Below are 23,543 nucleotides of genomic sequence, written 5' to 3' on the forward strand. Positions count from 1 at the left end.
TCAATGTTCGTTATTGGAAACACTTCCATAGAAAAGACACTTTGAGAGCTAGTTTAGACACATGGTCAATTCCTGTTGTGTTTTCTTGTAGGCCACAAGCATTTTCAGTGCTTTAAAGAGAACTGTGGCTGCAGAGCTAGTTAAAAGGACAACTTGCTATGAGAAAGTTCTGTCCAGGATGAGTTGTATGGAGGTAGACACAGAAGTATTGGTGCAAATTAAAATGTGATCAGCTGAAGATTTCCTAAAGGATGTATCAGACTTGCTCAGTTTGCTTAATTCAAACTGAGAGGCTCGATGTAAGCTATCCCATCTACAGAAACAGACCTTTAAAACACAAATGTACTGCCTTAAAGCTTTCCTGGAAGAAACAGTTCTGTTAAGGAAAAAATGCTGTAAAAATCTTCCATTCTCTGTTCTTGCTCATTTTAAAACTATATTATTTCTTACATGTAACTGTTGAAGAGAAAGACTCTAACTTCTGAACTGTGTTTTTAGTAGCTGTTACACAGTATTTTCTGAGGCATTGCTCTGTGGCATTATTGACCGCAGTAAACCTCCAAGAGGTGAGAATAAAGCCTTTTCCAAGTCTAGTTTTATAATGTTGACTGTCTCTGGGCCAGTCTACTTGTATTTCACTCCCTCTTTCTGCAGTGGAAAGACTGATGTAGCTGGTCTTTTTAATAAGGAAATGGACTTGAAATCATCTGATGGGAGTAGTGTTGAGGTAACACGATTGAGAGAAAATAAAGAGCCTGTTCAAACTCTTTTCTTGCCAATTGTGAGTCCTTGCAAAAATTCTAGAAAATTGTATCCAGACAGACTCAGTCTTGATTTTAGGCAGCTAAATGTTGGCCACTGTGGTACATAGGCTGCAGGCAGAATGTGAAGGTTGAGCGTCTTCTTCAGGAGCAGCCCAGCCTCTTAGTCTGTTCTTTCATAATGGTGCGTGTAGGGCAAGCTTGCTAGACAACCTTTCTATTTTAAGAGTTTTTCCATTGTGTGTTAGAGCTTCAGATTCTGCTTGCATGTGTACACATTACCTCAGCCTTTGCTTGCGCTGTGATATACAACTGTCATTTAACTTTCCAGCCTTCAAAAGAATTACTGAAGTGTGTAATCTTTTGATATAAGGTGTCTTTTTCTTTCATTCCTCTCAAATTTCAAAGGAATTGTTCCACTTCAAAGATCTCTTCTGAATGTGTCTATTTAGTGTGGGTTTACACTTATTGTAGGTTATACTTATTGCTTCTTTTATTTTTTTACCTGTGAGGTTTTCGAGGCCATATCTTTGCTACTACAGTGAGGTCCAGCGCATTCCAATGTAGGAATTAGTGTTTCTTTTTAATGTAGCTTTAGAGTCAGTATTTTATGAGTAAAAATATAGTTGTATCTAAATCCTATGGAAAAGAACCCAGTACCTTTAGTCATATTAGCTTTCAGTTCTCAGCACTGATCATTTAAATAAAGGCATCGACATCTGTAACTCAGGTGCATTTATGTGTCAGAAGTGGGCACACTTGTAACTTTGCCATGTGTTAGTTGTATATGGATTCTAGGAGATGTTAATGGAGGTTTTAAAGTGTCCTTAGGCCCCCTCATTTGTGCGTGCCTGTTTCTTTTATCTAAAGTTGCCCGGTTGCTAATTTACATTGGCTTCTCTCCTGACCATCTCTTTGGCAGGTTTGTGCTCCAATCATTAGTCTATCTTCAGCAGTTATGATGAGTCTTAATTTGTGTCTGTATGCAGCCGTGATATCTCTGCCTTCTCTGACATCTCTCAGGAACTGCCTGTCTCTGTAGTGTTCAAGTTTCTCCTCAGTATTTGTCTTTTCCCATTTGTTTTAATACCTGAAAAAATGATAATATTGTGAGAAGAGGTGTAGGGGAAAAAACTAAATACTTCAAAATATAATGTGATGGAATAGGGATAAAGATTTTATAGGAGGCATATGTACTTTATGTATTTCATAAATATTATTATGACCAGTTCTTTTCAAACTTTTAAAAGAATCTTGTGCTTTTTTTGTAATATTCTGTATCTTGAGACTGGAGTTACGTCCTCGTTCTCTGGATGTGTGTCAGCAGTCCCTACGGGGTTGTGAAGTATTGTGCTGCAAGGGAATATAATACAGCCATTGTAATTAGCCCTGACTACTACAGACTGTATTGCTGTCCTTTGAAATCAATATTAGTATGAATTGATGGCGGTATAAGAGAGACTAGTCTCTAGCCCCAGCAGTTTAAACTTTGAGGAAAATAATCAAAGGGAAATACAGTAGTGAAATCTTAGTTTCTTTATATCTGCTTTCAATCTGAAGATCTAAACACTCACTGATTAATTTATTTGAATGTTTGTGGATTACTCTAACCTGGCATCTGTTAGTCATGTAAGAATTTCCAAGTAGTCCTTTATAACCACCGCTACTCTTATCACCTTTCTCAAGTCTATACACTGCACTGCAACACTGTAAAAGGTGCAAAAATTCATATAATAGAGTGGTAAGTGCATTTGGCCTTCTAGAACATACTCTGCTGCAGCACAAGTACCTTGTAGTGCAGAAATTGCCATAGTAACTACTCATTTCTTATTGATTAGATGGATAAAAATTCTCATAATATACAAGCAGAGTAACTTGCTGGCATATGGCTTCAGGCTACCCCTGTGGCATCTTTTACTTATGCATTCTCTCCTTTTTCTGCATGTAAGAGGTCTTTTTTCAATGAATTAATATTCCTTGAATTAGAAAACAAAATATTCTTTTTTTTTCTGCCACAATGGAGTTTAAAATTTAAGTTAAATTTGATATGCAGCTCACAAGGCAGAATGTGAATTCATGTTGGTTTCTTATTGTATGGGGATAAATAGATTTCAACTCAACCTGAAATCTGGAAGGAGAATGGGGAAGGAAGGAAGAATGAGTTCTCCCCTTCCCCCTCACTTGGGGAGAAGGCTAACTGCTCTGCAGAGCCAGCCTTGGAGAAAAAGAGACTATTCTAGTTTGGCAGTTGTGATAAACCTCTTTGGAAAGTGCTTCCTAAAACATTAGAGTTGGTTGCATGAGAAAATGAGTCTTGGTTTTGTTTCTCTAGTAATACTATAGACATAGTAATGTTCTTCACCAGTGGCATTGTGAATGCTTACTGAAAGCAGGATTAGGCCTACAGTGAGTTATAGTGTCTGACAGCTGTCCTGGTTCATGTACTGCGGTTGCTGAATGTACTATTGTCTCTTGCAATCCTGAAAGATGCTCCAACAAGGCTTCTAGCAAGTTGGCTGTGAAAGACAAGCTTTTTGTGAATTCTATCAAGGGACTGAAATTGTGAAGAATTTAGGCAGGATGCCGGATAAAATTAAGCTCAACACATTCCTCAAATGTGAAACACCAGTTTATTCATGATAATATAAATTGAAAGAACAGCAATACTCAACCAGTTTTTACACTGTAAATCTATTCTAAAGCTGTTCTGGAGTCTTCTGTGAGGCCTAGCTGTTAGCTGTAATTGTATCCATTTTGTATGATTATTCCAGGAGGCTATTAGTTCACATACATTAAGAGACTGAAGATTTTAGAGAAATTTTCAGTTCAGATCTTCTAAGCTGCTATTACAGATGATACTGCAGGTTTGGAGACCTTTCCCATCTCCCAGAATTTAAAACGCTGGGTTAGGGCATCACTTTTACATTGTACCACCTTCAGCTACCTTATTTTTATCTGCAGACTGGCAGCCTCGTTTCAAACTTTGTATGACCTTAAGATTGAATGAGGTATTAATCCATAGGGCTACAGGAAATGATGCTGCTGTTTCAATAAGCAAATCCTTAACAAACAAAAAAAAAAAACTGCTCAGAAAAACATCATTTTCTCTGTAGTAGGCTACAAACAAACAGAGGAAGCTCTTTAGCAGCTGTAGATACCTCTGGTCTTTAACTGGAAGAAATAGGCTTGGCTCTTGTTAATCTTTGGCCTGAATTCTTGTGTGCTCATGTGAAGACTTTCACAGGCAGCAGTGGGTAGTTTTGCGTGTAGTGTCTCTTGTCTGTGTACTGAGATACGGAAAGTGGCCCAGAAAGCAGCCAGAAACATAGATGGAGGAGGAGCAGCGGTATGTAGAGGATAAGGTAAGAGTCTGGGTGAATAAATTAACTGTTTTATATTGTTACATCGCTTTCCCTCACACTACTTTAATGCAATCTAAAGGGAAAAAACAGGACCCAGATGATCCACTGGAATTCTGTATTAGCAGCTTGCTGGAGATCACGGGAGTGGAGCTGGCTGAGAACTCTTTCCCATGCTGCTCTGAAGGGCCAGTGAAGGTTTACAGAACACAGCCAGTGTGGATTTCCTAGTCATTAGTATCTATGCCATTAGGGGTCTGTACCACTGTATTTCCCTGCTGGTGCAATGACCGTTCATGGGAAACATCTCTGCTACTTCTGCCATCATACCCCTTTTTATTGCCTCACGATTACAGATTAGGAATAATCTGTTTTCCTTGCTCTGGCAAGGAAGGAAAGGCTTCCTTCCTCATGCAACGGCATGGCAAAAAATGGAGAATTGAACGCAAAGACCAGAGGGCCAGGGACTCTTCAACCTGGTGATTTCAAGGCTTACCTGTATTCTATTGATGTAGAACCAGCAAAACATTTTGTGCGGTTCTTAGACACTAATATTCTGTTTTAATGGTTGTTCCAAATACTTTTCCCTTTGAGGGGGAAATAATGATGGGGCAGATTTCATTCAATTTAGGAAACTTGCATGGGAAGAATAAATTCCAGGGACCTTACAAAACTTTTGGTTTGGGGGGAGGGTAAGAAGAGAGGGAGCGAGCAGGAGTTGTGTTTGTGTGGGGGTTTTTTAATTATTTTTTTAACCAGTACATTGTTCAGGGAGTATCATGCTTAGTATTTACAGCCCCAAGATTTAAGATATTAGTAATGTTCATGTATTTCTGAAGTGTTTTACAGACATCTGCAGGGTGTTTTCATCAGTAATCTCACACACATAACAGAAATAAAAGATGTATGATTAGGCATTGCCCGATGTGTATGGATATCTTAATGCATATGTGTTTGTGTGCATCTGTAAAATACATCCTATGCGCAAATATTAAACATGTCTTCTCTGGGATTGTGCTGTGATTTGTGTATTTGGAGATAAAGGTTCTGAATAAAGAAGAAGCTATCCAGAATAGAGTGGAATTTACTACAGTTGCTTTGGGTTTTCAAAGCAATAGCTGCAGTCAGAATCTGGCCTAAGTAATTAACTTAGAAAGGATGGAAAGGAAAAGTAGCATGTGGAAGATATAATTAATGGGAACATATAACAGTCAGCTCTCACATAATAAATTGGCAGCTATGCCGGAGGTAACTGCCTTTTATTTGCAAATACAATTGGAATTTTTTAAAAGTAATTGCACATTTTCTTCCATTTCCACTTGGTCCCAGAGAATACAGTACAGTACAAATACCAACAGAAATGCAATAAAATAATGGTTGGGTTTGGTTTTTCTTTTTTAGGCTTAGGGCTATGATCTTATTTGATCCAATGTCCAAAGCAAAGGAGGAATACATTTTAGCTCAGGAAGAGACAAGTAGTAAAACATTTTAGTGAGGCTTAATATAGAATAATCTAAAAGGACAAGGCAGGAACAACCAGAATAAATAATAGTAAATGGCTAGATAACTATTTGCAGAAGAGATATAGTAATGTAATTCTCCTGACTTGAGTAAATAATGGTTAAAATAAATGTTCTGAAATCCTTCCATTTTGAAGGCTGGAATTTTCCCCCTTTGAAAGTTATTGCAGCTTTTCCTGAATAGCAAGCATGACATCAGTTGCTCTTTAGATATTTCACAGATTGCAGCTTTTCCTGAATAGCAAACATGAAAACTCTCGTTCTTTAGATACATCACAGATGCTGGCAGACCTTCGAGAAAATGTGTTCTACCTCTACCTAGCGCAAAGCTGTGGAACCTGCAGGGTGACGCAGTGTGTCCCCACAGCCAGCTGCACATCCTGCTGACTCCCACAGCCTGCGGGAAACCTGGGCTGCAGCCTGCCCTTGCAAGGTGAGGAGGGCTTGCAACTGCGATGTGCTACTGTGACGGAACATACAAGCTACTAGACTTAATTGCTATTTCCAGGCTTCTCAATGAAGTAGAGGGAACTGCACATCATTCCTGCTGCTACCTGGCATGTGTGATCCCCTCTGCACACAGGCGGGGAGACAAACTACCCACCATTTATGCGCTTTTTTCTTTGGGTCTTCTTTCGTTTTTAAGCAATCTGGTTTTTGTCCTCCCTGGTAGCAGGGACGAAAAGGGAAATCCAAATCTATTCCTTCATAAGCGTGAGGGAGGATCTAGCCTGTTTTGTCTGTGAGTGGATGGGGATGGGATCTAGTAGTGGAAACCTAGCACTGGAGTGAGTTCTCCTCACAGTAAATCTGATTAGAAGCTTTACTGCTGTTTAAAATGGAACAGCCTGAAGGCCAGGAAATACAGTTCTTTGTAAACTATTCCTGCTGTAACTAGTCTCTGTATCACTGACCTCAGGGGATCTTGCATTTGCTGTGGGCTGAGCCTCGTAGGCAGTTTGTTGCTGAAATAAGCCCTTTAAATAGACAGCAAGTTTAAAAAAGTACATCCTGCAATTTTTGTGCTGATGAATTTAGAATGATATTCTAGCAAGCTCAGTACCCTCCAAATTAATTAGCAAGGATCCTTTTAACAGGATAATTACTCTATCAGCAAGTGGTAAACTCAAAATGAATGTGAGTAGTCCTGCCTTGCATCAACAAGGAAGAGATGTGTTACAGTTCTACCAACTGATTCTAAATTCACCCTTGTGGGAAAGGTTTTAGACAGCACAGCTGGTCAGCAGCAGCACTCTAGCTTTTTTACTTCTAGACTTGAATTAAAATCCCAAATTAAGTTGCACTCCATTCTCCATATGTCTGCCACACAATGCCATGCTGAATGATGACTGGCTTTTAATTTCTACTGGAAAAAGGCACAAAATAAGGAGCAGGGGGTGTTGCACATGATTACTAAAGTATAAATGTTAGAAAGGGCTATAAGGTATATGAGACTTCTTTATGGCTACACATTTTCTTCTTTCATAATGGAAGGACTTGATTCTGCATAGAACAGTACCAGCTCACCACAAGTTCACATGGTTGGGGGTTGGAATTTTTAAATATTTTGAAGATTAAAGACATCATTGCTTATCAGGCTATAGATAAACAAGCATATGATTGCTGCAGTGGGGGTAGAAACACTTCTATTCTTCAAACCACATTCTCTTTTTAGATAGTGGAGGCTTCCGAAAATAAGGTTTAATTGTGAATTTTTAATGAGATGTTACCTTAATTAGGTCACTTCATATTTGCTAGACATTTGTAATATGCTTTTCTCTACTCTTTTAGAATGAATGTAAAAGCATTTGTAAATTTGTAAAAGCACCAGCCATTTTCTGTGAGAATATGATTTTAGGCAGAATTTTAAAAATCACTTAACTTTCAGCTTCTATTAGCTAAGACCAGTCAAGTCAATGGCTTTACACTGATAAAAAGTGTGTTCTTGGGAGAAATTAATCACACCCTGTGTTGTTCACTCCAAACATCAAAATAGTAAATGAATAATTATTAGCTGTTTGTTAAAAATTGATCTTGACGCTCAACAGACTGGACAATCTTTCACATTATTTCATGGGATCTTGTGGTGCTTCATAAAGTGTAAAGCACAAGCCCAAATCCTTCTGTCTAGATTGTCTCATCAAGCTTGAGCAGTGCCATTTTCTTGCTAATTAGATTGCATGCCTGAGTCAGGCTACTTTTAAAATCATATAAAATAGAGACATTTTAAAACTCCTGTCTCAACTTCAAGTATAGTGAAACCAGAAAAAAAGTCTTTATAAATATTTTGGTGGCTTTTTTTGTTGTTATGTAACTTCATAGATATAGAAAGGCAAGCACCTCTGTAGAAAATGTCTGGGACAAATGCATCTGTGGGCCTGCCTTTTTCTTTTTTACTTATTGGTAAGATTTAGGCTACTCAGACCATGCAGTTTTGTTTGTGCTGTTTCACGATGTTGCATAGTTTTTAACTGAATCCAGCCAAGGCTGAGGTAATAGTTGGACAAAACTTTCTTAAATTTCCATGTCACAGTAACAGTAGAAATCTGTCATCTGCCTTCACTTGCCTGTCTGCACAGTGTTGCTGCTGAATATGCTCACATACACCGTGAACATATTGCTCATCACACTCTACTTACAGCCTGACCACTGAAGTTGGGTTATAGTAGAGCTAAATGCTTCTGTCCTTCTCATAGTGGATAGGCTTGTCTTTCTGTCTGAATACATGCAAGTAGATACCTTTGGTGGCACTGTGCTAACGTAAGAACCAACTTTGTTAGTGTGCCAAAACTTTCTTGCTACTACAAACTATGGCTACAAAATCCCTGTGGATAATATAATAGGGAATTAGTAAAAACCCAGCATACAAAGTGATACAAAAATGTCCTATTTCTATGGTTTTGCTTCAGAAATTTCTCCTACAATTTAGAAGAAATTGTTGATCTCTTGGTGGAAGAGATGACTTAGGCACTCGCTCAGGCTGTGTTTGATCATAGAAACAGGCTAAGCCCTTCTGAAGAAGCTGTGGGAAATGCAACCTCTTTCAAGTCAGTAACTGTGCTCACTGATCTTCTGGTGGAGCCTGGGATTGCTCTTTTGAAGGAGAAGCAGCAAAGTCTTTCATTTCAGTATCTTGGTCAGTGGTAGCATGAGTACTCGCGTTGTAAGGCTCACATGGGCAACAGCAGACTTCTCCTTTCCTGCTCTTCTGCAGAATGGTAGCACGAAAGTCCAATATTATCACTGCCAAACGATACAATTGTAGAGTCACAACTAAGATATTCTTAGCTGTAAAAAACACCAGCATCTGATTGAATATTCTGAAGTGACCCATCAGGATTGACCGCACAATGAAGAAGGGACCATCCTGTATGAAGAGGCTGACCCCAATGTTCCACAGTTCCGCGCTGTACCTGCACAGCAGCAGGTTGGGGATCCGCCTGGTTGATGCTGTTGGTTTGCAGCCAATATGCTGTACTGGAAATAAAACACAATTATTTTAAAACATAATTCTCTGAAATTGAACCATGCATTCAACTGTGAGCAGTTCAACATAAAGCATATTCCATTTCACAGTATCACAGTATGTTTGGGATTGGAAGGGACCTCAAAAGATCATCTAGTCCAATCCCCCTGCTGGAGCAGGAACACCTAGGTGAGGTCGCACAGGAACATGTGCAGTGGGTTTTGAATGTCTCCAGAAAAGGAGACTCCACAACCCCCCTGGGCAGCCTGTTCCAGTGTCTGTCACCCTCAATGAGAAGTTTCTTCTCAAATTTAAGTGGAACCTCTTGTGTTCCAGCTTGATCCCATTACCCCTTGTCCTATCATTGTTTGCCACCGAGAAGAGCCTGGCTCCATCCTCGTGGCACTCACCCTTTATATATTTATAAACATTATTAAGGTCACCCCTCAGTCTCCTCCAAACTAAACAGACCCAGCTCCCTCAGCCTTTCTTCATAAGGGAGGTGCTCCACTCCCTAAATCATCTTTGTTGCCCTATGCTGGACCCTCTCTGGCAGTTCCCTGTCCTTCTTAAACTGAGGGGCCCAGAACTGGACACAATATTCTAGATGGGGTCTCACCAGGGTGGAGTAGAGGGGAAGGAGGACCTCTCTCGATCTACTAACCACCCCCCTAGTGGGTTCCTAGACCCTGTGAAGAGAGAGGCTGTCATCAGTCACAGCAGCAGTTATCACAGGCGGGATCACCTATTCACAGGGAACACAATGTTGGGATTGTGCACCCTTATCTTCTGGGATCTGCTTTGGCAAAACCCACTAAGCTCATGTTTAAGTGGGCACTTGTGTGCTCTGCCAAACAGGACCAAAAACTGCTTTCCCTTTTCTATCACACAAAACTATGAGCATTTATATGCTTTTAAAACAAGAAGCAGATCACCTAATCTTGCTGTAACAACTTCCCCAGCCAGGCTAATATGTATCTTAGAAAAACAAACAAACAAAAAACAAACCAGCTGCCATGCTGAATGGGAACAACCTGAGCTGCAGTACTTCAATTTGTTTCAGGCTAAGACTTTGCTTTTAGAAGATTGACCAGATAGCTGTTGCCTTCTTTATCTGTTATAGTAAGAATGAGTCATGCCAGTGTGGGGCAATATCAAGCATTATTGATAGGAACAAGTTTCGATTGCTGCTTGCCATGTAAAATCTGAGCCACGGTTACTCATTCTTAGCCTTCTGGGTATGAAATCGCGTCAACCGTTGGGACCTGCATGGATGCATTCCCCTTGGCTATAAAAGTTGTGGTGAGCTAAAATGCTCTTTGTGGTGTCTAGAGAAGGATCAGCAGAAGGGTTTGTCTGTGGTAATATGGCTGCCCCTTATGGAAATGAGTGGAGATTAACTAACCTCTAAGGCAGTGGGATTTCATTAGTTTTCAAACATAGCTGCTTGTGATGCAGCAACAACTGCCAAGCATTTCTGCTCACCAAAAGAATTCTATTGTTTGAGTCAACACTGGGAAAAAAACAAGATGAGACTCAAGTGGAAAATGAGCTGTAGTATAAAGAAATTTGCTGAACCCATTAAGCAGAGCTATAGCAGCAGCTAATTTTTTAATATGTTTTTGTGCCATTGCTGTTTAATAGTCCTAACTGCATTGCTGTAGTCAAATAAGTGCCTATAAATGTCTATTTTACGTCATGTTTAGTGTGTGAGTAAACATACTGATGCTTGAATAAAAAGTACTGTACAACTGTATAGAACTACCTAAAATAAACTGTACCCACAGTAAATTTCAGGGAAATATGTGTTCCATCGCTTAATTTTAAACAGATAAATGTAATTAAACAAAGAGAAAAGCAATAGCCAGGAAAAAAAAGTGCACAGTACTACAGGTTACTTAATTTAAATTCAAACAGTGCTTAAATAACCATAGCATTAATTTATTTGGATAGTTTTGATGTGTATGGGTGACTTGAGGGTTGTTTGTTTGTTTTTAAACCTGAGTGTTGTGCATCTTCAACAGAATATATTTTATCAGTAACAGGAAATTTAGCTGTGATAAATCTGAAATGTGGTGGCATCAGTTTTTTCAGTGGATGAGTTGCTGTGCTGAAATATTTTAATAACTTCAGTGTTGAATATGGAGCCTAGTGCTGTCCATGGAGAAAAGACTAATGAAAAAAATCCTGGAATAATTTTTCATTATTATTTTATTAATTATTTTAATCAGTGTGTCAACCTAGTCATGAATTTTATATAAGATGCTAGTGAGGATAATTTCTCTTTGAACTGGTGCAGTTGAGTTGCAAACTTGTAGTGACTGGAGGACAAAATGCTTGAAGTAGATGATTATTGAGGTGTCTCATCATTTTGCTTGGATGTAGAGAAGCCCTTTTGCCAATGGACAAATAACAGCCTGAGCTGGCTGAATGTTGGGCCTGTTAGTTGAAGATAAGGGTGCACAATCCCAACATTGTGTTCCCTGTGAATAGGTGATCCCCCTGTGGTAATTGCTGCTGTGCTGTGGTTGACGACAGCCTCTCTCTCCACAGGGTCTGGGAACCCACCCAGATGGGACCATGATATAATCCAGGACCAGATCTAACTTGAGAGCTCACCTGGGAAAGTTTAAGGCAGTAACAGCCAGCTGGAGCAGATGCTCCAATACAATATTGCGATTCTATTGCTTTCTGGAAGGAGAGAGTTTTATCAGGGAGATCAGAGGTTAACCAGAAACAAGTGTTTCCTCAAAAGAAACCACAATGGTTTTTCTTCAAAAAACGTCATCATGTGAATTGCTCCCCACCAGAAGCCCTTGGTGTAGCCTGTAGTGTGTGCACAGCCAGAAGACATGCCAGCAAAAACTTAAAAGCCTTTGTTCTCATCTCTTGTCTATGTGCATGTACTAACCTGCAAGATCAAGTGGAAACTGTAACATACTCCAGGTCCATACAGCAAGAATTGCATTTATGAGAGCATAATTCTTCCTGTGGGAGGGGAAAAAAGTGATAAGAGTGAAGACTCAGTTTCCTTATGATAACAAAAATGTTTCCTGTGGTATTTGGAATGTAATTTAAAGGGTGGTTGAGTGAAACACCGATTGATTAATGCATGCTTGAGATGTAAAAGTAAGGAAAACAGAGGCACCTTTTGATATAGAATTTTTGCTGTTCAGGCCACACATTCCAGCTGTGTAATTACACTAAATATCTGACACTAATGTTATAATGATAAGCATATGGCAATAGACTCTCTGGCTCAAAGAGGAGATACCTTTACTGTTGTAGTGATTATACATTCCTTGCAAGCCTGAAGCTTCTCTGCCAAGTGGGAAGGACCTCTTCTGCTGCTGCAAAGCCTTTTATTTGATATTTTTTAGAAAAAAATAAACCAAACTAACTATGTCTGTAAAAGAGGATGAACCTCTTCTGTGATTCTTTTTCTTTATGATGGATGTTCATAGCTCATCTTTCAGTGCTGCGAGGGGGAGATGGTCTTACTTTCTCTGGGAAAGATCACAACATTGAAAATTCACACCAGACTACGCCATTCCCTTTCTTCTTATCTTTGAACGCTTTGTCATTCTATCATGAAGAAAGTACACATGAGATAACCAAAGAAGCAACCTGGATAATGAATCACTAAATCAAACTCTAGTCTCTTCCTTGCTAGTCTAAAACAATTTGTTAACCTGCAAGAGGCATACTGTCTATCCAGTGTTTTAGGGTGTAGCTATGAGAACTGATGCTGCAGGGCAGTTAGGCTGGTTGTTTGGCTCTTTGTACCCTTTTATTGCGATGGATGCAACGTGCTTCTCTGCTGGCAACAGATGAGTAATCCTTAAAGCTCCTAGGACTGTTAGGTCTTTTACAGAGGAAAAAGTGAGAATAGGAAAATGGAGCCCTTGAACATAGCTGCCTGTTATCTGTGGGGAATATGGTTCCGCTATTCTAAACACTGCAGATCGCACAAACAAATCTTCAAACAAAACAAATGTCTCGCAATATGCAAATTATTTATGTCAGCAAATAGACCTTACCGAACATCTTCAATGTCCAAGGTTTCACTAGCAAATTCAAGTATATCTGCTGCAGTTCCCACAAACATGAGAAGCAGTTGAGACAATTGGTCCCGAGTAATTTCAACTCCAATGGGGAGAAGCCATCTGCCAACCACTAGTAGCAGTAGGAAAGTCTGGTGGAGAGCCAGTGTCCATACAGTCTCACAGATCGTAGAGAGCTGATTCACAAAGACTTTAGCCTGTTTCAAAAAGACAACAACAATAACGTACCGTAACTTTGGGAGACTGACATTATAGTTGCCTTCAGAAACTGTATGCATCCTTGAGCCTGCTTTTCTTCTCCTTCACGTTGTATTAGAGTAGATCATTTCTATGTGGTAGGCATAATTTGAAAAGGCACATTAATACAAACTTTGGGTAATGAATATAAGTCTTTCTCTGTGTACCACTCTTTCTGTTCTCATTTTTCAACTGAGTGTCACCCTTTGCAGAACCATCACCCAGACAGTTTTAAAATCCAGTTACTGAGACTGGGAAGAGAATGGTAGTAGGAGAGTCTCCTCTTCACACAGAGACTTTTCCTAGCGACAAGAGTTAGAATGCAGCATGCTGTAGACCACTTTCACAACATGGTTTCCTGAAACAGTTTTTGCTTTTTCTATTTTTAGTTTTAATCACTGTGTGAGAAGCTTCCTCAAATAGACACAATAATCCTATAGAATTTCTTTAATATTGTAAGAGCTCTACTACAAACAGGAAATATATCCCACCGTCTGAATGATGTGGTGATCTGTTCCCTCGCTTCCATGACTGCTGTCTCTGGATTGATTGAAGTCTTGGTTGCTGACATTCACCTGGACTGTTCCGGGCTCATTACCACAGTACTGTTGTGAACAAAAACATCACACACGCATAAACATCCCGCACAGGGAGCAGATGTGCTCTGTGGCTGAGAGAATCCCGGTTTGCTGAACTGCAGAGGGTTTTCTTTGTGAAAGTCAGTTGATGCTTACAAAGGTATGCGCTCACTCTGAATGAAGTTCCCCTCTTATTCAGAAGGGAAGAATTCCTTTCATGAGGAGAGGAGTGATGTGTTGGTAGGTCTTTGAGAAAGTGTAGGATTCTGCTATATAAGAGAATGTAAATTCAAAGGCTGATGGAGCAGGTGACATCTCTGTGCTGTTAAGACCACACTCTTTGACTGCGATGTGCCTGCAGCTCTCCTGAACAGGCTACTGGGTTTCCTACATAGTCTCTTTCTGTCTAAACCAGTAAAATAGAGTAAAAATTTGTCGTGGTCAGTCTCTATATTCAAACTTTTTCTCAAAATATCTGCTTCTCGTCTCTACTATCCATAAAAAAATGCCATAGTTGTATCCTTCTGTATGGTTGAAATGAATATTTGGGGTAGGATCTTTGGGTTGTTTTCTTTCCTTCTCTCCCCACCTGCATCTCCTGCCTTCTAGCTATGTCTTATTCTGCAAGGAAATTCATAATGTGAAAGGTGAGAGTCAGGAATAATTAAGAAAAATGGGCCTGTGGTGTTGTCTACCCCTTCAGAGTAAAAAAAAAAACAGATATTTTTACTTTCTCTGAGTACCCAGTTCTCTGGGAAATCAAGTGTTGGCTAAAACGTTGTTTCAGCTGCAGTAAACCAGTGGTGGGTCTGTGTCCTGAGGTCTGCAGCACTGCATTGACCTTCTGCCTTCACCCCCAAGGCTGCCCCAGAGCAACTGGGGTATGTGGCTAAAATCTGCCTTCATAACAATCCTTTAACATCTCTCTTCACTGTAATAAAAAAGGGATAATTAGAAAATCAAACCATGCTGTTATTAAAGACTTTTATCTTGTCCTATTTGTGCCAGAGAACACCAGATGATTTGCATTTCTCCACTGGGCCCCCCACCATTTTATTTAATGGGGAGTGATTTCCTGCAACAATTGGAATGTGTTCTGGTGCATACTGAGTAGCTGTGTTCAGCATAATGCCTGCCAATATCAAGGCAACATTTTCCAGTGAATGTCTCATTCTAGCAAATTTTAGACTTCGCTTTGATACTTTACTTGGTCTCTAATGTTGCTCAGTATCTGGGTAAATGCTGCCTCTTGTCTGACCTGATCACAGATAAATGGAGCAACTTCCCATGGTCTGAAAAATCTGCCAAAAGTCAGTGCTTGTTCCTTTCCTAATTGGTGGTAAGGGCTCTTAAACGGAATGCTTGCCTTATTGGGACAGTGGGTGTGAGAGTGTTGAAAGATTGACACAGAGATGTGGGGAACATGATATTTCCAGTTGGAGGAGGGAATTCTAAAGTTCTGGGCATGGAGACAGTGCAACGGAGGGGCTGGTACTCTGCCAGCTACAGCCTTGTGGGGCTCATCTCCCTGGGTTAGCCCTTCAAGCAAAGGAAAGAGATAGAACAGCCTGTTCAGAGAATGTTTCAGAGTGGAAAATTAACTGGTGCTCTAGAGAAGCCTTTTTATCTGTTGATTGTAGAAAAAGTCTAAAGTCTATAGAGACCAGCCCTCAAGGTCCAAACCAGCCTTTCTGAGTAACCCCACAGGCAGCATGACACAGTCTGCGGGGGAGATCATGACCTAAAAATATTGTGTAACTGGGGTAGCCACCCCAGAATATTACCAAATATCTACCTTGTAACAAGTAACCTGGGTAGGGTAAAGGGCTTGCTAACTCTTGCTGGAAAATGAAGGTTAATTCATTGTGACAGCCACCTTGCTTGAGGAGGAATTTGTCAAATTTGAGGCAGGGCCCATGTAGGGCACCCTGTTGCATTTGCTGTATGTGTAAGACAGTGGAAATCCCTTCCCAAGCACTGTATGAGAAGCCCCAGTGAGTAAATCAGGTGGCTGAAGGACAGGAGTGAAATGGGAGGTAGCAAGAGTAAAGGTCCCTCTCAGCAGATGCTGTGGCTCTCCCACACCACCACCCCAGAGCAGAGAGCTCTCATGGCTCTGGAGCTGCTTGCTCTGCTCAACCTGCACACAGGGCAGAGGTGCTGCAGGAGTCAGCAATGGGGCTCTTTTGTTTGTTTGTTTTTCTAGTGGCATAAAGATGCAGAGTATACTACTTTAAGAAAATGAATTCACTTTGTCAGTGTCTTTTGTAGGTTCCTTATATATGTTTTTTGCAGCTACTCCTAGGTGAATGGAGGGTTACTATTTCAGCACAAGGCTCCATGAACTCTGATGGAATGGTGCTTCTCAGGGCTGGGTCCGTATCTCTTCTCAACTGCATGCAGGCAGGAAATGGAAAACTGCATCTGCAAATCCAGTCATTTAAGTGAAGTCCTGATTTTTAATTTAAGAACGTTCATATCTTGGTTTGGTTTGTTTCTCTCTGAATATTTATTAAGTGGTGATTGTGGTGACGACTCACTTTGAAGTTTGGAAAAGACCATTTATTTTTATCACGTATATGCACAGAAATAGAACTGTTGTGCCAGGCGTATTTGCCTGGCCAATTATGTATGTGTAGTGACTTAATGGGGATGTGACAAGGAAAAAGTGAATACTAAGTTTCACAGGTGGTTGATAAACATGGTTTACCTCTTTACTGCTAGAGCCCTGTTACTCTTAGGTATCAAGACTGTGTGCTCAGCTAAACAGAAATGCCCTTTTTTTTTCCTGTGCAAAAATAAAACAGGAAAAATTTGTACACATATTGCATGAATTCTAGCTTAGTTTACTTCATTTGTTTTGTCTGAGATGAAGTTAACATTCCTCTGATTTATAGAACATCTAATCAAAACAGAAACTGTAGTGCATGACATGGTGGTGTCCTGTTGTGTAGCCTGCAAGAGTAACCAAGGCAGAGTTCCCTCAATCCTGCTAAGGTGCTTGGAGGCTGGAGGCCTGAGTACCTTTTGGAAGAGGCTATTCCTTCCCTGGAGCGGGCCCTCTGCCAAGCAACAGGTACCCCGCTTGCTCTCTGCGATGTGTTGGAAACAGTGTGGCCATCGCTATGGCAACATGTGTGATGTCAGAAATTCAAAGCAACCGTGACTGCTTCATTTTGCTCATACTGGAAAGCTGAAAGGTAAAACAGGGAGAGAAGACTGCTTAAGCTGTTTTCCAAATTGAGGAAGATAATGGGTGTGGGAGGGAAGAAATGGTGAAAGATGTAAGAACACTTTCAGGAGAGTGTTACACTAGAATTTTAGCTGCTTAAGAGAATCCTACCTCAGAATGAGGCTGAGGAAGTGGCAGTAATATTAACTATTTCCTTTAAAAGTTCAAGTTAAGGTGGTTAAAAATAATGACAAGGTTTACCAAGTATCAGTCTTATTACTGACTGGGAAGCCTACATCGACTACAGGACTGGTAGTCAGGTAAACCCTGCAAAAGGTGGTCGGTTATTGCTTTCTGTGGCAGTGATGTACCAGGCATTTGAAAATGTAATGGAGGTATTTGTTTATCTGAGATCTTACACAACATTAAGAAAGACTGTTTAGGTGTTTAATGGATTAAATGGGTTTAATTTTCTTGCCATGCTATTTTGCAGACAGCAATTTTTTCACTCAGTACAGTTCAATTTACTTTATAGTCTCTCCCAAACATGTATTTCATGCCCAAATACTCTACTGCAAAGCAGTAGTTGCTATGCAGTCAGTATTTCACTGTTGATATATGAATGGTATTACTTATGTCCAGTTCTGCAGTACTCAGAGAGGCAGAACTGCCTCCGTCTTAAGGAAGAGAGGCTGCATATTAGCACGTGCCTTAAACAACAGCACCCACAGAAGCAGCTGATGTTTCCCGTTAAAGATTAAACATGAAAGTAAAGTTCTATTGCCTTACAGACCACGAACTGTTTTCATGGTGTGTGTATTTTAAATGTGTGGATCTGGTAGCTGCATCATTACCCGTTCTGTTAGTATTTTAATAAGGAGAATCCTCGCAATACTTTAGTATGAGGAGTAGTACTAGACTGAGCGCTGTGTTCGAGATTAATGATTAGGAGAACTGTTCACCTTCTGGAGGTATTGTTTTTGAATCTATTAGATTGTGTATTTCCAGAACTCTCTATCCTATCTCTCCAGGTATAAACTAAGCTGTTAACTTGATATACTCCCTCTTTAATTCACAGTAGCAGTATATCAATAAGAACAAAGTATGCCATGTTCTAACATCATTTTGGGAAATAAACTGCTGCCTTTGACTACAGAATTAGCCTGTTTCTTGAACTAGATTTAACTATGACAAATGTTCTCAATATCCACATTACCTGTCTGTGACTGTTTAAGGAGATCTGGCAAAACAAGAAGACAATAAATTCCTGCTGCTGTATTTAGAAAAAGCCTCAGGCATTTTCAGTGTAAACACAATTTTGAATATTTGATTATGCTTCCGTGGGCTCTAACAATGTTTCGAAGAAGAAAATGAGGCACTATGTCTTCTTAGTCTAATTTATGTATTTTCTTCTGTTACTTTTTGCTCTTGTTCCTATCAGGCCCCTTTCTGCTGTGGATGTAAGGGACTGCATATGTGCAAATGCTGGGAAAGAAAAAAATCCCCTTTTCACTATCTGGAAATGCTATGGGGACTTGAAAGCAGCCTTCATGAGAAGCTGCTTGGCTAAATGGTGCTGTCCTGGCCCTAACCCATCTGCCAGAAGAACAATTGCTTTTAAAAATGTTACCATGTGTTTTAGTCCTAAATTGGAATCCAGACACCCTCCCTCCCAGATTACTATACAGCACAAACAAAGGAAGGATATAAACCCTGACAGACAAATTACCATGTCAGCTACCTGTAGTAGCAATCTGTGACTATTCTTCTAGGTTGCAGCAAACATGAGGTAATTTGAGTTTAAGACCCCTTTCACTGATACCTGTCTCAGTTTTGGCTTGCTTGAGTCGTGATATCTGCCCGTAAGTGCTGTGAAACTCATACATTATTTTACAAAGGCCTCTAAAGCAATGAAATTCTTTCACCATCCTGAGCAAGATTCAAACTGGTGGCCTGGGGGTGAAAGGCTGTTTTTCAAACTTCTAGTTCTCTGTTCCTTGGGCAAATACAAATAAATGGTCATATTTTTAGCTAGGAATGAGGGTCATTATTTGATATTTAGGAAATGTACAGCAGTCAATAGAATAGCTGTATCTGGATTGGGAGGCCTACCAGTATAAAATACAAAATTGGAACAAGACCTGGCAGACTGCTGTCTGTATGCCCAAATCCAACATACCAAATACTGCATCAATTTCAAACTAGTCCATCTTGTCTCATAATAAATACCTGAGTCCCATGATGAATTTCTAGTAGCCATAGCGATGGTACTGTACAAATCAGATACAAAAATATTGCTGGTGAAAACCTGTGAAGGAAAAGATAGCTTGGTATTATATCACATCATAAATACCAAATATCCTATCATTACCTGCATTGAAAAGTATCTATCTTGTGCCTCCTGCAATATGGGATATTAAGAAATAGGGTAACTGCAAGTAAGAGTTGCTATTTTTTGCTGAATCCTCATGCTGTCAGTATTAGAATTATGTGTTTATTTGTATATCCATCTGAGATCAGATATGGAAGCTTATTTAAAATCTCTTTTTAAGAACTAACCAAAGGCACTCTGCTGTTTGTATTTCCAACACAGCATTCTCTGTACTTAAAATAAAAGAAAAGCCTCTAGCTAACATGCTCTTTCTGGTTTCATGAAGGGTGAATTAATACATTGAGTCATTTCACTGAATGATGCTGGGATAAAGGCTGTTGATCGGAATGCTGGGCACTGACACAGGAAATATAGAAATAGCATCAGTTTGCCCAAACCAAGCATTTCTTCAGTAGGAGGTCTTTCAGTGCAGGCTAAAATTGTTTATAAAAATGGGTCTTGGCCTTCTTTCCCTATTTGTGCTGGCAATTGTATAATTCTTTAGGATATCTGTTTCTAATTCTTCTCTCCCTGACAGTCTTCTATATAACTTACGGTGGTGAAGCTTTATTATCTTCAGCTTCTTGATCTGAGTTTATACAGAAGTACCAGAGACGTTTCATGACTCTATCTGCAAGCACTGATTCTTATGAGGGTTGCTGATGTTTTCTTACTTGACAGGTGACAGTTTTGTTTGGGGTGTTTGTTTGTTTTGGCAATTCCTATCCTTTTGTAGTAGGAATGAGGTCTCATGCCACCGATGTTCCATTTAGCTCTGCCATGGTATGGAGTCATCATCACTGCAATGCTGCCAAGATGCACAGCAGCCTTTGCATCACATATACGTACTGGCCTGGGGCAGGGCAGTGGACTCAAACTCAGGATACTTGCTTGATTCCATCTACCCTGTCATTGGCGCATTCTGCAGTGAACTGAAATTGCTTGTAGGTTTGTAACTGCAGAAACCTTTTGGTCAAATGTTGTTGTGTTTATTGTTTATTCCTATCCTGAATGTACTTTTATTTTTGTAATCATTACTTTTCCAGTGGAGATTAAGTATTGAGGAAAATAATAAAAAAAGAAAGCCTGCTGTTCGGGAAAATTACTGTGCTGCTGAGCTGCTATGAAATGCATCAAACAATCCCCTCTAACTAAGACAGTCCCGGGGTTTTTTCATGTTGTGTGGGGTTCTTTTGTGTGTGTTAGGTTGTTGTTTGGTTGGTTTTGTGTGTGTGTGGGAGTGAGGGGGTGTTTGTTTTTAGTGGTGACATTCTTTTGTTGTTTGCTTTTTTAAAAAAAAACAACTTAGCGAGTGATTCTGTGGGGGTTTAGCCTGGTTATTTTGGGAGAGAACACACCTTTCATTTGAATGGGAGAGCTAACATATTTTACAGTATTTCCTGTAGGACTTGAGCACATGAAAAATCTATCCAGCTGGCAGGTTAGCAATACTGAGCTAATGACGCCAGATCAGGCCAGGAGACTTCAGGGGCTTTAACTCTGCCTTTCTTCCCAAGAAAGCAATCTAGAGGAAATATTACATGGCCAGGCCCATGATAATACTTTTTCTCCACATGTGCCATTAAATTCTTTTATGCTGATGTAATAGGTAACAGTCTTTTGTCAAGAGTGAATGGAGAGAATACGAGGCTCTTGGAGGCAGGAGAGCACTGTGGCACAGTCTGCCCATGGCCCGGATCACTATGGGGGTGTTTCTATAAATGCAGATGATACTGTCTGTTCAGAATGTGAGTGTTTTCCACAGAAGAAGAATATAGCAGAATGTTAGCCTGATGCAAATAGATGTTGGCCATTTGTCTATAGTTCTTACCTATAAACATACCTTACTGTCCTGCTTATAGTACCAGACCACATCCATTTCAAAATTTCCTTCTAGCTAAATTTAGCCCAGTCTTCCAGCACATGTATTCATCTAAACTGAATCTGCTTTCTGCATCTGGTTTTCTTTGGATTTTCCAAAATCTGCCATAGCGAGTCTTCCTTCATGAAGGCTCTGCTGCTGCCTCTTCTCCCCAGTGAATCAGATCTGCGCACTCTGTCTCATAACTGTGCATTTGGAACTCTGCTGTTGTTAAATTTTCCTGTGTCCCATATTTAATCACTGCTTTTATTACACTCAAATTTAGAGCATGGAATACTTGTGTGAATTGTCACACAATATTACTTCTTTATAATGAGATTCACAGGTTGCAACGAGCAGGAATTTAAGCTCATTGAAATACTCCAGGGCTTTTTTTGTCCTGGATTTCTTTCAGGCCCTGCCTGCAGTTTGAGTTTTTAAAAATAAAAGGTCCTAGTGAAATCTTGACAATTAGTGACATGACCACTTCCTTTTTACAGAGCATTTGTTTTGGCTGGCTGAGCGCTGATGAGCTGTAGATGACTGCAGTGATTCTTTAGGTGCATGTAAAAACCCATGTGCTTGGGCAAACTCTGCTCTAACTTTTTTGTTTATTTCTCAGGCAGCCTTTCATGCATGAAAATTCTCCTCTGGAATAGACTCTCAAATCCAAATATTTAAACCACTCTTGCTCTACTGCAAGAGAGGTTGCTGCTCATCTTTTATTTGTCACTGAGTTTTGGTTCATGCACTAGCTTGGTGTTAGTGGTGTTGGAAGGAGCAGAGACAGGGAACGCAGCGCCAGGGAAGGAGGTGCAAACCAGGGAATGGCAGAATAGGGTAAGAGATGCAGGCCATCCCCATGGAATAATGTGGACCCCCAGCACTCTTCTGCACCTCACTCGTGTGGTCCCTGCTCTCCCAGCCCGCTGCATTGGCAGCTCTAGAGCATGTACTTCTTGCCTTGCAGCTACATTTCCCACATTTTTCAATATGCATATACATGGAACTGTACAGAGTGGCTCCCAAGTAGTCTGCTGCAACATTGCCCCTCCTGAAAGCCCTCTGGATTTGGCAGTGGACTAGCCGGGGCTTTACCAGTTCTCCACCCCCCAGGTGCAACAGGGGAGAAAATGCCATCCCCTGAAAGCCTGGCAGAACCAAAGTCAGGTCAGCAGCCACAGAAGGCAGCCTCACATCTGCAGCAAAGTACATGCAAAGAAGCAAGAGGGGCTCCGTCGGAGCCAGTGGGATATGCTCACCATTTGTAGCCTCTGCCTTGCTTAAACTTGAGGGTGAGCCCTGTCTCCAGGCACAGGAGAAGATTGAGCAGTGCCAGCAGCCAGTACTTGGGTTCTTTCTTCGCCGCAGTCACTCTCCAGACCCCGATGAGAGAGTGCAACACAAAGAGCAGGCGAGTAACCAGCGCGTTGAGCAGCACCATCAGCTCCATCCCGGCCCCTCCCCGCGGCCCGCACCGCGGGGGCCGGCGCGTCCCGGAGCCCTGGGCAGTGTGCGCACCGCAGCCACGCAGAGCTCCTCTCCTCTTCCATCTCCACAAAGGGGCCCATTATAACAAAAAAGAAACGGCATCGCCCCTCCTCCAGACTTCCTGAAAACTTTTGAAAGGGTAAAAAAAAAAGGAGAGCTCACGCTTCCAGGCTATAGTGGTTTGTAGCGCTCGGCACAGCTCTGGCTTAAGGAGGCAGGGAGGTTTCTGTCGCCCACAGTAACCACCTCTCTGCTAGCCCCACTTGCTGCTCTCATCTTGTAGATTTCTAGCAAAGAGATAAAATCTAAGAAGCACTCTTAATTTGAATCTCCCTTGCTAAAAGCTTCCCTGCCTTATTGAGATTGCAAAACCCTCTTTCCTCTCCCCTCCTCTTGAAATAGATACTTAATATTTGGGAGCTTTTAAAATTGTTAATTTAACATTGCAATAAAGAAAACAGAGACTGTGTGCTTAGTTCAAGGCTGAAATCCCTGTGTGCAACAAAAGTTAGAAAAGCTAATCACTACTGAAATCTAGTCAAACCAGTATATTGTACAATCTGTACGCTGCTTCAGAACTAATAAGCAGCCCTAGTAAGGAACTCCAGAAATCAGGCTGAAATATAGGCTAACAGTAACAGGCCAATAGAGACATATACAAAA

The 23,543-nt window shown here is 40.6% G+C and overlaps 2 protein-coding genes across 10 annotated transcripts in view; one reads left to right on the forward strand and one right to left on the reverse strand.

Annotated features, from left to right (window-relative positions):
- The window catches only part of CABCOCO1 (ciliary associated calcium binding coiled-coil 1), a 227,662-nt gene that overhangs the window by 96,897 nt on the left and 107,222 nt on the right, over positions 1 to 23,543 (forward strand). The window lies entirely within an intron of this gene.
- Positions 5,339 to 23,078, reverse strand: TMEM26 (transmembrane protein 26). Its single transcript, XM_005498149.3, has 6 exons — positions 22,652 to 23,078; positions 19,387 to 19,465; positions 13,899 to 14,012; positions 13,147 to 13,367; positions 12,018 to 12,094; positions 5,339 to 9,117 (listed from the first exon to the last, which is right to left on the reverse strand). Exons 1-6 carry the CDS (start codon positions 22,840 to 22,842, stop codon positions 8,702 to 8,704), a joined length of 1,098 nt encoding a protein of 365 aa, XP_005498206.1. The 5' UTR covers positions 22,843 to 23,078; the 3' UTR covers positions 5,339 to 8,701.

The sequence above is a fragment of the Columba livia genome, chromosome 6 (assembly GCF_036013475.1).
Source record: "Columba livia isolate bColLiv1 breed racing homer chromosome 6, bColLiv1.pat.W.v2, whole genome shotgun sequence".
Classification (NCBI taxonomy): Eukaryota; Metazoa; Chordata; class Aves; order Columbiformes; family Columbidae; genus Columba; species Columba livia.